Source organism: Schistocerca serialis, chromosome 9 (genome assembly GCF_023864345.2).
Source record: "Schistocerca serialis cubense isolate TAMUIC-IGC-003099 chromosome 9, iqSchSeri2.2, whole genome shotgun sequence".
In the NCBI taxonomy this organism is placed as follows: Eukaryota; Metazoa; Arthropoda; class Insecta; order Orthoptera; family Acrididae; genus Schistocerca; species Schistocerca serialis.
The window spans coordinates 117,959,203-117,975,063 of NC_064646.1; the positions used below are offsets into that span (position 1 = coordinate 117,959,203).

General features: G+C 42.7%; 1 protein-coding gene across 1 annotated transcript in view; it reads left to right on the forward strand.

Moving 5' to 3' along the window:
• Positions 1–15,861, forward strand: part of LOC126418948 (serine/threonine-protein kinase BRSK2) — a 196,209-nt gene that overhangs the window by 46,158 nt on the left and 134,190 nt on the right. The window contains exon 6 of the mRNA XM_050085984.1: positions 2,297–2,512. Within this exon, the coding sequence (XP_049941941.1) occupies positions 2,297–2,512 (216 nt within the window). The remainder of the gene's footprint in view (positions 1–2,296; positions 2,513–15,861) is intronic.

Sequence of the window (15,861 nt, forward strand, 5' to 3'; positions counted from 1 at the left end):
AGGAGAAGATTACCTCAAACAGTTGTTGGTACAATAATGCTGTCAGTATGAGATTCTTAAATTTGCATTGATGGGGCAGTCATGTTAACAATATTACAAAGTAAATGAATCATGGCAAATTACATAACAATAGATCTTGTAATTAAAAAAAGGAAAGAGAGAAAACCTGCCTGATAAAAAAGTGGAGCACTGAGAAGGAGAAGAGGAAATGAAATGAAACAGCACTTTTGGTGGTTATGAAATAAGACCAAATATACAATTAGCTTGACAGTATGAGACCAGTTATCAGTGTGATGTTGCACCCACCTTGCCTGAATGGATGCTGTAATTTGATTAGGAAGAGTGTCACAAAGCACTGTATCCATTCCTGCAGGAAGATAGCCCACAACTCTTATAACTGGTCCTTGATATCCTCAATACTGACACTGGGATGGATTTGGTGGTCAAGCAGATCCTACACAAGTTCTGCTGGGAACAGATCTGGGCATCTTACTGATCATGGGAGTATCTAAAGATCACTTGTACAGAATTGAGACACATGCATGCCTGAATGAGCATTGACCTGTTGAAAACTGGCACCTTAATACTGCTGCACGAGAGGAAACACATGAGGATACAGAATGTCCTTGATGTACTGTTGTGGCATCATAGTTTCCTCAATTGCTAGTAGCCATGACCTGAAGTCATATCCAATGGTTTACCACAACATATTCCAGAAATAACACTGCTGTTTCTCTCATAAATATTTGGAGATGGAACCTCTCCACAGATTACTGGCATACTCTCTAACGGTGGTCATACAAGTTAGTGCAGAACCTAAATTCATTACTGAACACAATGTCATGCATTTCATCAGCAGTCCATGCCTCCTAATCATGACACCATGTTTTGGTGTTAGTCTCTTGCTGATATTGTGAGATAATACATAATGTTGCAGGGAGTCCTTTAATTGTTCTCAGATGCCAAGCACATATGTGCTTGGGCTATGATTTGCTTGGTGCACAATACAGTGATTCTCATTTGTGGTGAGTAGATGTGGTCGACCAGGACCTTGCTGATTAGTGTACCTGCCCTCATGTTACAATTCAGTCCAATATCAAGTCCCCATCACATCTGAATGGCACACAAATCTAGATATTGTACAAGTCAACCAGCCAGCAAAATGGAGACCCACAAAAAGATCTCTGACAGGTTCTGCTGACACTGTTTCACACAAGTACATGGCATCTTCCTTACCTTCACAGTGATCACTCAACATCTGACACTGTTCACATATCATATGCATCTTACAATGCCTGGCAACGACATTAAATGCAAGCAACGCTTATGCACTCTGATGGTCATTCTATCTGTTACAGAAAATTGCAACTCTAAACCATTTACATACCTGATAATGGTGGGTACATGTATAAAATTACACTGATAACTAACCATGCAATGGTAAACACCAAACTTTATGTAACAAAATTCATTTTAAAAAAACCAACATGAAAAAGATATAATAGTCTCACTGTGTAGGGGAGATGTTGAGTTGCAGACAGGCACAGTGAAAAAGACTACTAAACATTTAAGCTTTTGGACAAAAAGTACTTCTTCTGAAATTCACACAAGCATGACTTACACACACATAGCTACTATCTCTGGGCACTACAGTGGCATAAAAAGTACTACATGCCATATATGGAAGTGCTCTTTTCTTTGTCATATTACTTCTAAAACCTTTTTTCATTACACTGAATGCATAAAATTTATTGTGAGTTACTATAGCATAAAATAAACGACATCTCAGTAATAACAAGTGTTTTCCTATTCACCAACTCCAATCATGGTAACATGCATTGCAAAATGTGGTAATATTGTCACATACAACAGGAGCTCATAACTAGTTGGTTCTGCTGGAAAGGTAAATTTTCTGTACCAGAAAACAGTTTTTTGAATATATTTATGTATTGAAAATTATCACTGACTGAGAAGTAAACCAAGAACATTCATGTATCAAATAACATAGTTCGCAGGAGAGCTTCTGTAAAGTTTGGAAGGTAGGAGACAAGATACTGACAGAAGTAAAGCTGCGAGGATGGGGCGTGAGTCGTGCTTGGGTAGCTCAGTTGGTAGAGCACTTGCCTGCGAGAGGCAAAGGTCCCGAGTTCGAGTCTCGGTCCGGCACACAGTTTTAATCTGCCAGGAAGTTTCGTATCAGTGCACGCTCTGCTGCAGAGTGAAAATCTCATTGTGGAACTAACATAGTTGTTGTTCAAATTTAATTTTTAGTAATAAAGCAATCTTATTTTTACAGGGTGAAAAGTATGATGGCCGCAAAGCCGATGTGTGGTCATGTGGTGTTATACTTTATGCACTTCTTGTTGGAGCACTGCCATTTGATGACGATAATCTCAGGCAACTGTTGGAGAAAGTGAAACGAGGTGTATTTCACATTCCACATTTTGTTCCACCTGACTGCCAGAACTTGCTGAGAGGAATGATTGAGGTCAATCCAGAAAAGCGACTTACAGTAAGTACAGAACATTATTTAATTTTCATTCATTCAGTCAGCATGTTCTGTAGATGCCATCAAGAGGGAGAACTGTCAATGGTGTGGAGCAACTAAAGATAAACAGATCATAGAAACTTAATCTGTGCACTGTATTAAGTTAATCTGTGTACTGTATTTACAGGAAAAGTGTCACTAAATTACAAATTACAGTGCTACTTTGGGGTGCCTCCACAGCTGTACTACATAGTCACATATCATACAGCTATACAATGAACACTACCACTTTATATATAGCTAACAGAACCTTTCAAGCATTCATTCTAGATTTTCAACTAATCTGGAGAAAAAGTGACTGAAGGGGTATGTTTTTATTTTTAATTTGAAGTGATTTATGTTAGGTGGAAGCTTATTGAACTTATTTACATCACAGTACATTACCATACATTTGAACCCTAAACAAGGATTCTGAGAAACTTATCTCAACAAAAATTTGAAGACCCCTCTTAATAATTAATGCAACAAGAAATGTATTTTTTTGTTGCATTGTTACAGTCTCTGATTTTATCAACTGCAGTGAAGAAATTAATTGTGGATAAATGCTATTAGAATAATGTAAATACTCTGATGAACCCAAAAATTAGGACCACTTGCTAAACCTCTAGAGACCTGAAGAGAGAGTTATACAGTGAATCAAACACAACAAGCTTTAACATGTTGGTTGGCACCACTGATTGTAAAATATTAATGAATAAAAATTTGTATATTTACAAATTGTTCCAGGCCGTGTATCATGTGTGATACACCAGGTTGCTAACAAGACAATCTGCCACACAGTGAAGAAATAAATGTTACTTTATATTTGCTTATTTGCATGACATATATCCTCCTCATGTTAGAAAAAGCAAAAAATTGTTAAAATTGTCTAATTACATGTCCTTGTGGAAATATAAATTGTTAAAAGTATTATAAGTAAACATTACAAAAGCTTTTTGCAATTTTTTAAAAATGTTGCAGGATATTCTTATGAAGTATGAAACTTTTTGAAACCATACATTCGGAACATCTCACATTCGTTAGCTTTGATCAGCCCATTCCTCTGCATCTTGATCTGTTTTTTTTTTGGTACCTGTTTCTGGCATGTGCAAAACACATTTGTATCTTTTGGCCATTGGTGGCATTGGCTGAACTAATCTTCTCTTCTTTTCATTGTTCTCTTCCCTTTATTCACTTTCCTCTTCATCACCTTCCTTTTCATATCTATCTGGGATGTTTATGTTTCTTTCGGTGGTGCTGAACATCAGATTTTCAGCAATATCCATCTTGAAGGTGAAATGTGATAATACTTGTTTTCTTTGCCATTTCTCTTCAAGTGCAGCATTCTTGTATTCAATATATGATGGAGCAATAACAAAATAAAAAAAAATGATGCAGTACCCTTATTGTCCACTTCTTTGTTCTACCTCTCATGGCATATTTGCTAATGACCCTGTCCATAAGGTCCACACTACCCATGTGAGAGTTATACATCTTTACAGCAAAAGGACAAGGGCTCTATATGTAATAACCTTGCTGCTTGCTCCACCTTCAACAAGTTTCCACAGGATTTACCCCACAGTAGGTAGAAGCCAAATGAATGGCATGATTATCATGCCACTTTATGATTGCAGTTCCATCATCACCTCTCACCATTTGCTCTAAACTTCTTCTTTCCTCACATTTGAGAAGTCCATCTTTTTTCAAGCCAATGCTTTTTGGTAACCTTGAAGTCATCACTGTTCCACACCCTCAAATTGTTATGTGATTGATAAGAGAACTTAGAAGAGGCAAAGAAGTGAAATATCAGTCCATGAAAATCATCGTTCCTGCTGGCAGTATATCAGACAACTTCAATACCACTGTCCCTCCAATATCTAATTTTTCAGGCATACATGTCATCTCTGAATTAATTGGTCTTGGTTCACCCTCATACATAAAAAAATTCTAAGGGTAGCCCACTTGATGAAGCCATTACAAAGGTTTTCATGTCCACAGGTTGAGGTTTTCCTCTAACATATTGTTCCATGCGAACTTGCCCATGGAATGGCAGCATTTATTTGTCAATAGAAACCATTTTTGGATGAGGATGTTGCAGACATGCTTTTCTAATCATTGACAACATTAGTCTTACTTTCCAGCATCTGTTAGTTGGTTTTTCATTGTCACTGACAGCATTGTCATCAACAACCTTGAGAGATGCTCTAAGGCAGTAGAAACAATCTCTGCTGATGTTTTCTGCAACCATTGGATATGTAGTATGTTGTTCCCAACACATCCTAAGCTTAGGAATACCAAGAAGTGAAATCACAATACTTGCCACCTAGTATTTCTTAATCCCATCTGGGTTGGTGTTGAGAGATTTTCCATGTGAAGAAACCAGCTTCATGGTTTTTTTTTCCCTGCCACATTACTGAAAAAATCTTCATTTAAATACTTATTAAAATATTCAAATGGTTTCCTAACTCATGTACTGACAGATTTTACATCTGAACTTGATGATGTTGACATTGTGGCAGTTGAGATACTGGGCGAAAATCCAAAATAGAAAGAACAATATTGTTTAAAAATGATTCTTTTGCAACAATTAACATTCATGCATATTTAAACTACTAAAAACATTATGTACTCTGTTCTGTGGTACCAGTGTTGTGTTGGTTCTCTAGGTGATGGAGTTTCATGAGCTTGTGTGGGCACTACTAAACTTTCACTGTCTGAAACTTCATCTTCTTCTTCAGATGCTGTCAGTTGCGATCCCTGAATGTGAACTTTAGCATCATCACCATCATTATCATCATCATCATCAATTTCAATGTCAGAGAAATTAGTGGCAAAGACTTCATTCAGAAGCTGAGCTATTTCTGAACCAGTTAGTCCGGTTTATTTAGATTTTCATTTTTAAATCATGTCTGCGAAGTTTTATTTGTTTACAAAGCATTATAAATTCCTATCCCATTATTAAACTTGTGAAATTTGCACTAAAAATAATAAAATAATGTTGAAACAATGAATGAACAATATAAAATGCAGCTGACCGCCATTTTCTCACCGGCATATGAAATGTAGTCATTGAGACCCAATGTATCAAATGAGATGCATCTACTAAAATACGATTTTTCAGAACTAAAATCATCTTTCATGCCACTTTCTTTGATAGAATTATATGAGGGAACTGTTGACAATACTTTATCCTTTTATAGAAGTAAATAAATGATGGATTAACAAAACTAACCTTTCTTGAAGCCATTCTTACTCGTCCAAAACACACTTGTTATTGACTGCTCCTGACAGCTAGTGGGTCATTCTAAGAACTATGAGTAGGCTACCTGCTTGTTCTGTAGAGTGTATTGAATATGATACAACTGATGCTTTTACAAAAAACGGCACATATTGTGTAGGAACATCATTTGAACGGATGTATCATATATGATACAAGGAATCACTAGAGGTTAACCTTTATAATACAATACAGTAGCAATTCTGCATGGTATGGATCTAACAATGCGCTGGCAAGTTTCAAATTCTTCCAATATTTATTAACATTGCATCTCTCTTGCACCTGTACACAGCTCATGGTCTAGTGGTTAGCGTCATTGTCTCTAGGTCACCGGGCCTTGTGTTCAGTTCCCAGTTGGATCAGAGATTTTTTTTTTATTCGGACCAATCGCCAGGTATCACCTGACAACTTTTTTTATTCAGGGACAAGATTTATTTGACCTAAACATCCCATCTCATCTTCATCGATGCGTAAGTTTTCAAAGTGGTGTCACATAGAAAGACTTTTACCATTTGCCCAACAGTTGCTGATAGGGTCTCCTGGCTAATAATGCTGCATTGTCGTTTAATTTTTTCCCCATTCCACCTTAAGCAAGCAGCATGACAATGCACCCATGCATACTTCACTCATGAAGGAATTACTGGGCTGAAACATGCCAAATGTCCCTTACCATCCTACTTGCCAGTCCTATCACTGTGTTACTTTTACATGTTCCTGAAGATGAAAATTGTGTTAAAAGATTGGCATTTGGACTTGATTGAAGACTACCAAGTTGAAGCACAATGGACCCTGAACACCTTTTGCCATTTAGTCTTCCAGCAATGCTTCCAAAAATGGGAACAGTTCTGGGACTTTTGCATGCATGCCCAAGGTGACTACCTCGAATGTTTCAGAGGACATTAGGATGTGAATATAGTTTTCTGATTTTTTACAATGAAATTCTTGGATATTTTGGGTAGCACCTGTAATCTTATCCTCCCTCACATCATCTGTTGATTGTCACTCTTCAAAATTAATTTCTTTTGATAAGCTTCAAGAGGAGTAAGATTTAGAAATAAACTTTTATACTTATCTTCTTTTCTTGTAGTTGGCTCCAGTTCATCACATCTAGGGGTTGATTCTTGAGGCTACAATTTTTGACATTATAGGTTCCAAATGGCATGATATATATTATGTCACATTTTTCTATCTCACACTTTCTTTACAATTTCCCCTTCATGATCAAAAATTATGTGGTTGTTGCCAAAAATAAAAACACATCTGATTCCATTAGAGGCATCAGGTTGCATAATTAATAATAGGAATTTTAAGTGTGGCAGATGTTATAACCTTTAATCACTAATAAATTGCGTGGATATACAAACGTAGAAACAATAGCTGGTTACATGCTACCAATTCTGTATCGGTCATTCGACTGCCATGCCGTGACATGCGGCTGGCACCGTTCGTAGCTAGGTGGCGCTCCCGCGCTCAGCCGAGTTGCGGAGCGCCTCTATCACCGTTTGCGCGTACTGACGTGGTGGCACTCTTAAATGTCGTGGCACTGTCACGACACTTTTCCCCCCTTGAAAAAAAAAAACACTCACTTCCTGCGAGACACGGACAGCGCGGAGACATCCATGGCCTCTTGGGAGGCCCTGAGAAGATCCCGCAGAGAAACACGAGAGTACAGTCGAAAATGTCCAGGACGGAAGCCCGTGCATGGAATGTGCCTCCTGGACGAGATGATGGGTGAAAACTCCAGAGCAGCATCCATAGGTGTCGTGGACCTGGGGATGTGCTCCAGCGAGATGGGTCCCGGAGAAGGCAGCGTCATGACTGGGGCCGGTTCCGGCGTACTCGGAAGTGGTAGCAACGTCGGCTGCAGCAACACGCATTGGAGATCGGCAGCAGCAACAGGACTGGCTTCTCGGGCTGGTGGAGGCGAAGGAAGGGGCGGTGGCACCGGCGTGGCCATCACTCGTGGGCGCATCTGGTCGTAATGGCGAACAATCATGCCGTCGTCCGTACGTATTTCACAAAGCCGGCGGCCGCAAAGAGCCTTAACCACCCCTGGAATCCATTTAGGGCGAGATCCATACCCTCATGCCCACACGTCGGCGCCCACCGAGTATTTTCCCGTGCGAAGGGACACAGTACAAGGACTGACAGGGTGAAGCAGGTGCAGTAGAGTGCGCGGTTGGCGGCCATGCAAGAGTTCAGCAGGGCTGCGATCACCCAGAGGCGTGAAGCGATAAGAACTCAGAAAATGCAACAGAGCGTCATCTGTGGAAAAATCAGTAAGGAATTTTTTCATCTGGCTTTTGAAAGTGAGGACAAGGCGCTCGACCTCCCCATTCAATTGCGGATGGAAGGGCGGTGCTGTAACATGATGAATCCCTTGTCCAGTACAAAAATCACAGAAGGCCTGCGAAGAGAACTGAGGGCCATTGTCTGTGATGATCGTGGATGGAAGTCCTTCTAGCGCAAAGTTTTTGGACAAAGCCAGCGTCGGCGCCGCAGTGGTGGGCAAAGTCAGCGTGCACCCGTTCCCATGGCTGCACCGGGTCAGGCCACGGAGAAGGCATTGTACGGGGTGCAGCCAGTTATTGAGCACACTGACCACATGCAGCGACCATGTGGGCAATGTCCGAATCAATACCAGGCCAATAAACGTGCCTGCGGGCCAGGGACTTAGTCCGAGAAATCCCCCAATGGCCTTCATGCAACAGTTTGAGAACATCTTTGCGAAGAGAGGCTGACACCACGACCCGTGGAGATGCGCCATCTCTGGCCAGAAGAACAACACCATCACGGACAGACAGATGAAGGTGCAAGGCATGGTAGTTGTGAAGGGGATCCGATGCCCGGCCCTTGGTCCTGTCCGGCCAACCCCGTTGAATAAAACCGATCACCTGACACAGGAACGGGTCCCGCACAGTAGCCGACGCAACCTGTGACCCTGTAATCGGAAAACCCTCGACCGCACGATGTTCTGCCTCTTCAAGGTGGAAACAGAGTAGTTCATCTCAATCGAAAACCGGGTCGGGGCCCATCGGCAAACGCGACAACGCGTCAGCGTTGGCGTGCTGGGCCATGGGGCGATAGTGAATCTCATAGTGAAAATGAGACAAGTATAAGGCCCAACGTTGCAGGTGGTGAGCTGCCTTATCCGAAGCGCCGCTGATGGGCTGAACAGAGAGACCAGCGGCTTGTGGTCAGTGATGAGGTGAAACTTAGAACCATACAAAAAAACGCTGATCTTTTTTAGAGCATAAATGATAGCGAGCGCCTCCTTTTCGATTTGAGAATGACGCCATTGCGCATCGTTGAGGGTCTTGGAAGCATAGGTGATGGGTCGTTCTGACCCATCCTCATACCGATGGGCAAGAACAGCCCCTAGGCCATACTGGGACGTGTCAGTCGCCAGAACCAAGTGCTGACCCGGACGGAATGTGGCAAGACAAGGCGCCGACTGCAAATGAGCCTTCAGGCGAACAAAAGCCTGCTCACACTCGTCGGACCAACAGAAAGGAACATTTTTGCCTAACAGCTGATGCAGAGGATGATCTACCGCCACCGCGGATGGAATGAATTTGTGATAATAAGCAATCTTGCCTATAAACGCCTGAAGTTCTTTTACCGTAGACGGCCGGGGTAGAGCGGTAAGACCGCAACATGCTGACGTAGAGGACGTATACCCTCATGGAACAAGTGGAAACCAAGGTACACAATGGAGGGTTGGAAGAACTGTGACTTGTCCAGATTGCACTTCAACCCAGCCGAATGCAGAACCCGAAACAGTGAACGCAAATTGCGAAGGTGCTCCTCAGTGGAGGCCCCCGTGACAACAATGTCATCCAGATAGTTTATGCAGCCGGGAACGGAAGCCGTGAGCTGTTCCAAAAACCGCTGAAAAATGGCCGGCACACTAGCGACGCCAAACGGTAACCGCTGGTACTGATACAACCCACAAGGAGTGTTGATGACGAGAAATTCCTTGGAAGACGCATCCAACGGCAACTGATGGTACGCCTCCGATAAGTCAAGTTTGGAAAAGAACTGGCCCCCAGCGAGTTTGGTAAATAACTCCTCAGGACGGGGAAGAGGATAAGTGTCAATGAGGCTCTGAGCATTGACAGTGGCTTTAAAATCACCACACAATCCCAGACTCCCGTTTGGTTTAGAAACCACCACGATTGGCGATGCCCATTCGCTGGAGGTAACAGGAAGGAGAATCCCTGAAGCTGTTAACCTGTCTATCTCAGCCTTGACAGGCGCACGCAACGCCACCGGAATAGGGCGTACCTGGAAAAACTTAGGGCGAGCTGTAGGTTTAAGAGTAATGTGGGCTTCAAAATCCTTGGCACCACCCAGACCAGCAGAGAACACGGACGAGAATTGAGAACACAATCCATCCAGCTGGTGATATGGAATATCCTCAGATATGAGGTGCACATCATCATCAATGGAGAACTCGAACAACTGGAAAGCATCATAACCGAACAGGTTTTAAGTGCCCGCATGATCCACCACATAAAACGTGAGGGGCCTAACAACAGACTTGTACGCAGTGGAAGCATCAAACTGGCCAACGATAGGAATTTTCTGTTTATTATAAGTTCTCAGATTTCGCGTAACTGGAGACAAGGGAGGGGAACCCAACTCCAAATACGTGCGAGAATTAATGAGAGTTACTGCAGAGCCAGTGTCCACTTGCATGCGAATGTCTTTATCCAGAACACGAACAGTAACAAACAACTTATTTGTTTGAGAAAGCACACAGTTAACATCCATGTCCGATGCCTCGTCCTCGTCGACAGGAACTTTAGGGGACTGACACACAGAAGCAATGTGGCCTTTTTTCCTACATGAATTACATGTGGCCCAACGTTTTGGACACGCGGCCCTGTCATGCTGTACAAAACAATGTGGACAAGAAGGAAGTGCGGAACGAACCTGCTTCTGTGGTTGCTGTTTTCGCTGCGAGCGTGGTGGCCCAACGCGATGTTGTTGACACGAGTGAACCGCCACCACATCGTCGGTCCCCTGTGAAACAGGCAAATTGTCTGTGTTGAAAGTGGTCTGTATAGCACCTACATCACACCACATGTCTATTTGCTCACCAGCAGCATGAGACACTTCAAAAGATTGAGCGATGCTTAGAACTTCCGACAACGATGGGTTTGGCAGTTGTAAGGCACATTGCCAAACTTCTTTATCAGGAGCAAGCCGTAGAATAGCATCCCTAACCATTGAATCAGCATAAGACTCATGATGAGTGTCCGTGACAAACCGACATTTCCTACTCAGACCATGTAGTTCCGGTGCCCAAGCCCGGTAAGATTGATGGGGCTGTTTACGACACCAGTAGAACGCCACGCGGGCAGCAACGATGTAGGTGTTTTTTTGTTAATAGTTAGACAATAAGTCACACATTTCTTGGAAGGACAGAGAGGCAGGTTCCCGCAGCGGGGCTAACTGAGATAGCAGCTGGTAGATCCGTGGGGAAATCCAAGATAGAAGTAACAGCTTACACACAGCAGCGTCGACAACGCCGAAAGCCAAGAAGTGTTGCAGCAAACGCTTCTCATAATCCTCCCAGTCTTCAGCGGCCTTGTCGTAAGGAGGGAACGGAGGCAGAGAAGAGGAAGACAGACGATGAGTAAGTGACGTTGACAACGCCTGAATAGCAGCTGTCAGCTGTGTTTGCTATTCAATGAGCGCTTGCATAAGCTGTTCCCATCCTCGTCGCCAAAAAGTGTTATAACCTTTAATCACTAATAAATTGTGTGGATATACAAACGTAGAAACAATAGCTGGTTACATGCTACCAATTCCGTATCGGTCATTCGACTGCTGTGCCGTGACATGCGGCCGGCGCCATTCGTAGCGAGGTGGCGCTCCCGCGCTCAGCCGAGTTGCGGAGCGCCTCTTTTGCCGTTTGCACGTACTGATGTGGCAGCACTCTTAAATGTCGTGGCACTGTCACAACAGCAGATATTTTGCAATTTCAAATGTTTCCAAAAGAAAAGTAATTTTGACTGTACATACGGAGTTATTACATATTGATTGTAACAAAGTAATTACTTTTTATACATTTTTGCCTAAAATATACCACATCATATATAAAATCATTTGAAATTCTTAGTTAAACAGCTGAGATAATATTAACCTATACAAGATTCGAAAATATTTTTGGTATTGATTACTTCTGTTGAATAAAGGTGATGTTAGAGGAGGGCACCCCTTTACATACCTCATATACTTGGTTAAGACATTTTTGGTCTGTGTATGTTGTCACCATAGTACATCAGTGTGAAATTACAAACAGCAGTATATACAGGGTGAATGTTAATAAACCCAACAAAATGCAGGGATGGGTTCTGTTGTGTCTAGACAAGACAGCCTAGACACAATGAGAGGAAGCCGAAAGGCACACGCTAAGCCAAAGCAGGGTGCGTGAGGTCTGAAACAATACGTAATGAATGCTATAAAGAAAAGTATGTAGCTTCTGGAATATTTAACTTTAATCCATCCTTTTGGTACATCTGGAGATTGTGGCGATACAAGTGAGACTCTTTAGATACATGCAATGTTACTAATGGCGCCTTGCTAGGTCATAGCCATTGACTTAGCTGAAGGCTATTCTAACAATCTGCTCGGCAAAGGAGCGAGGCTATGTCAGTGTAGTCGCTAGCTACGTCGTCCGTACAACTGGGGCGAGTGCTAATCCGTATCTCGGGACCTGCCTTGTGGTGGCGCTCGGTCTGCGATCCCTGACAGTGGCGACACGCGGGTCCGACATGTACTAGTGGACCGCGGCCGATTTAAAGCTACCACCTAGCAAGTGTGGTGTCTGGCGGTGACACCACAGATTCCTAACTGGAAATGGAGGAAGAAAGGTCCTATGAACTTGTGTCCAGAAATGCATGGTTGCCATGTATATGGCGCTGACAAATGGCAGTTCCTCTGACCATGTGCTGTGTGTTCCTTGGGTGTTGCAGGCTGTGTGATTGATGCAATGTACTGTAAGTAGCAGAATGGGTCAGTATTCATATCAGGAACAAGCCAAGATCACATTTGTGTATGGCCAAGCAGATGTAAACAATCAAGAGACAGCACACCTGCATGAAAACAAGTAACCTCACAGACAACAATCACATCTCACAACATTTTGAGCCCTTTTTGGGTATTTGTGTGGTCACGGGTCCTTTCAGACAGACGAATGTGCAGGGAGGCAGCAGACTGTGTGTACACCAGATTTGGAGGACTGGGGTTTGCAGGATACTGAGATGAACTCTAGTATAAGCTCTAGGCAAGTGACCCACTGACATGGATTAAGCCAAAGTATGATTATGTGTATCTTGCATGACACTGTATCCCATGGAGGCCACTTTGAACATCTGGTGGGACGTGGATGCGATGCAGTCTGTACTGTGTTCCAGGATGACTTGTTGTCACTGCATGCACACTGCCTGTTTTCAAATACACTATGTGATAAAAGTATCTGGACACCTGGCTGAAAATGACTTACAAGTTTGTGGCACCCTCCATCGATAATGCTGGAATTCAATATGATGTTGGCCCACCCTTAGCCTCGATCACAGCTTCCACTCTCACAGGCGCACGTTCAATCAGGTACTGGAAGGTTTCTTAGGGAATGGCAGCCCATTCTTCACAGAGTGCTGCATTGAGGAAAGGTATCAATGTTGGTTGGAGAGACCTGACACGAAGGTATTCTATAGGATTCAGGTCAAGACTCTGTCCAGGCCAGTCCATTACAGGGATGTTATTGCCATGCATTATGAACAGGTGCTCGATTGTGTTGAAAAATGCAATCGCCATCCCCAAATTGCTCTTCAACAGTGGGAAGCAAGAAGGTGCTTAAAACATCAATGTAGGCCTTTGCTGTGATAGTGCCATGCAAAACAACAGGAGGTGCAAACCCCCTCCATGAAAAACACGACCACACCGTAACACCACCACCTCCAAATTTTACTGTTGGCACTACACACGCTGGCAGATGACGTTCACCGAGAATTTGCCATACCCACACCCTGCTGTCAGATTGCCACATTGTGTACCGTGATTCGTTTCTCCACACAACATTTTTCCACTAGGCATCGTTTGACATTTACCGGTGTTATGTGTGGCTTATGGGCAGCTACTCGATCAAGAAATCCAAGTTTTCTCACCTCCCCCCATCATAGTACTTGCAGTGGATCCTGATGCAATTTGGAATTCCTGTGTGATAGTCTGGATAGATGTCTGCCTATTACACATTATGACCCTATTCAACTGTCGGTGGTCTCTGTTAGTCAAAAGACAGGGTTGGCCTGTACACTTTTATGCTGTACGTGTTCCTTCACATTTCCACTTCACTATCACATCAGAAACAGTGGACCTAGGGATGTTTAGGAGTGTTGAAATCTCACTTACAGATATATGACACAATTGACACCTAATCAACTGACTACGTTCAAAGTCCATGAGTTCCGTGGAGCACCCCATTATGCTCTCTCATAATGTCTAATGACTACTGAGGTCACTGATATGGAGTACCTGGCAGTTGGTGGCAGCACAATGCATCTAATATGGAAAATGTACGTTTTTGGGGGTGTCTGGATACTTTTGATCACATATTGTACATGCTCATAGCACCTTTTTCCCTCCCTTTCCAGCCAGGAATCCATCCTTGCAGTTTGTTGGTGTTAGTAATGTTCACCATGTATAGAAATGTTGAAATTTCTTGTATGGTCTTGCACAATTGTTGTGTAGTAAGATCAGATATGAAGCAAGTACTTGTTTAATACTGTGGGCTACACACATTAGAAATCAAGGTACTGCTGTTACATTGGTGCTATATTGGCTTTCTTGCTTCATGCTGTAGTTCTGTGAGCAGGACAAGCCAGAGAATGATGGTATGGTGGCTTCTTACTCATCAACCCATTCTCTCTTACTGAAGCATGCAGGAGTATAGGCCTAATTGTGACTTAGTAGAGAATTTGACTGCACAATCATTATTTAGTAAAGTAACACTCACAGTGTGAAATAATCGACTTTTGGGATCAGAAGTCCTCCAACTGTATTTTGTGAGACTTGGTGGGTGCAAGACGAAAATTTTATGTGCTCCATAAGAAGAAGAGTAATTTCCAGAATAAATTTGATGCTAACAGTAAAAAAAAAAAAAAATGTTCAAATGTGTGTGAAATCTTATGGGACGTAACTGCTAAGGTCATCAGTCCCTAAGCTTACACACTACTTAACCTAAATTATTCTAAGGACAAACACACACACCTATGCCTGAGGGAGGGCTCGAACCTCCGCCGGGACCAGCCACACAGTACTAAAGTGCGCGTCATTTATGTTGGCGGCCGAGTTTAGGTTCATTCTGCGCATCTGACGTCACAAAACACAGTCAGCCAATGAACAGAGAACGATGTTGCCAGATCTCAACTGCAGTGCAGAGCATGGACGAATGTCTTCAGTTTTAGAAACATTCAGTCATAAATAAAGTAATAGAACAAAAGCAATGTCTTGATAGCAGACTTTCTTTTATACTGCTTTTTCGCAATAAAGAACAGCGGTAATTGTTTATTTCCTATTGTACTTCGACGAAGCATGTGTAATTCATAGTTATACCAACAGTGTTTGTCAGTATTTTGCGTGATGTGTCAGAGTCCTCATGGCATCCTGTATGCGGACGAGCTGCGATAGCGTAACGGTTAAGGTGTATGGTTTCTATGTGAAAGGTTATGAGTTCAAACCTTGTGTGGGGCTTAATATTTTCATTATTGAAAAACAATATCGAAATGCCTTACTTCACGAATTATATTCTTTTGAATGCAATTTTTTGAAATTTCTAGAGCTTTGTCTCTTCATTAACCCTTTCGCTGCTGCAGACACGTGCTCCCCGCATTCCGCGCTGTGGGCGATTTTGTCATCACTGCACTGCTCGCCTATGCAGACACATGGTGTTCCCACTGCTTTGACACGCTTATCATTCGATTTCACAAAAACTATTTGGCCCAAAAATTTGATTTTTACACGTCTTCTTGACTGATACCTTCCCCCC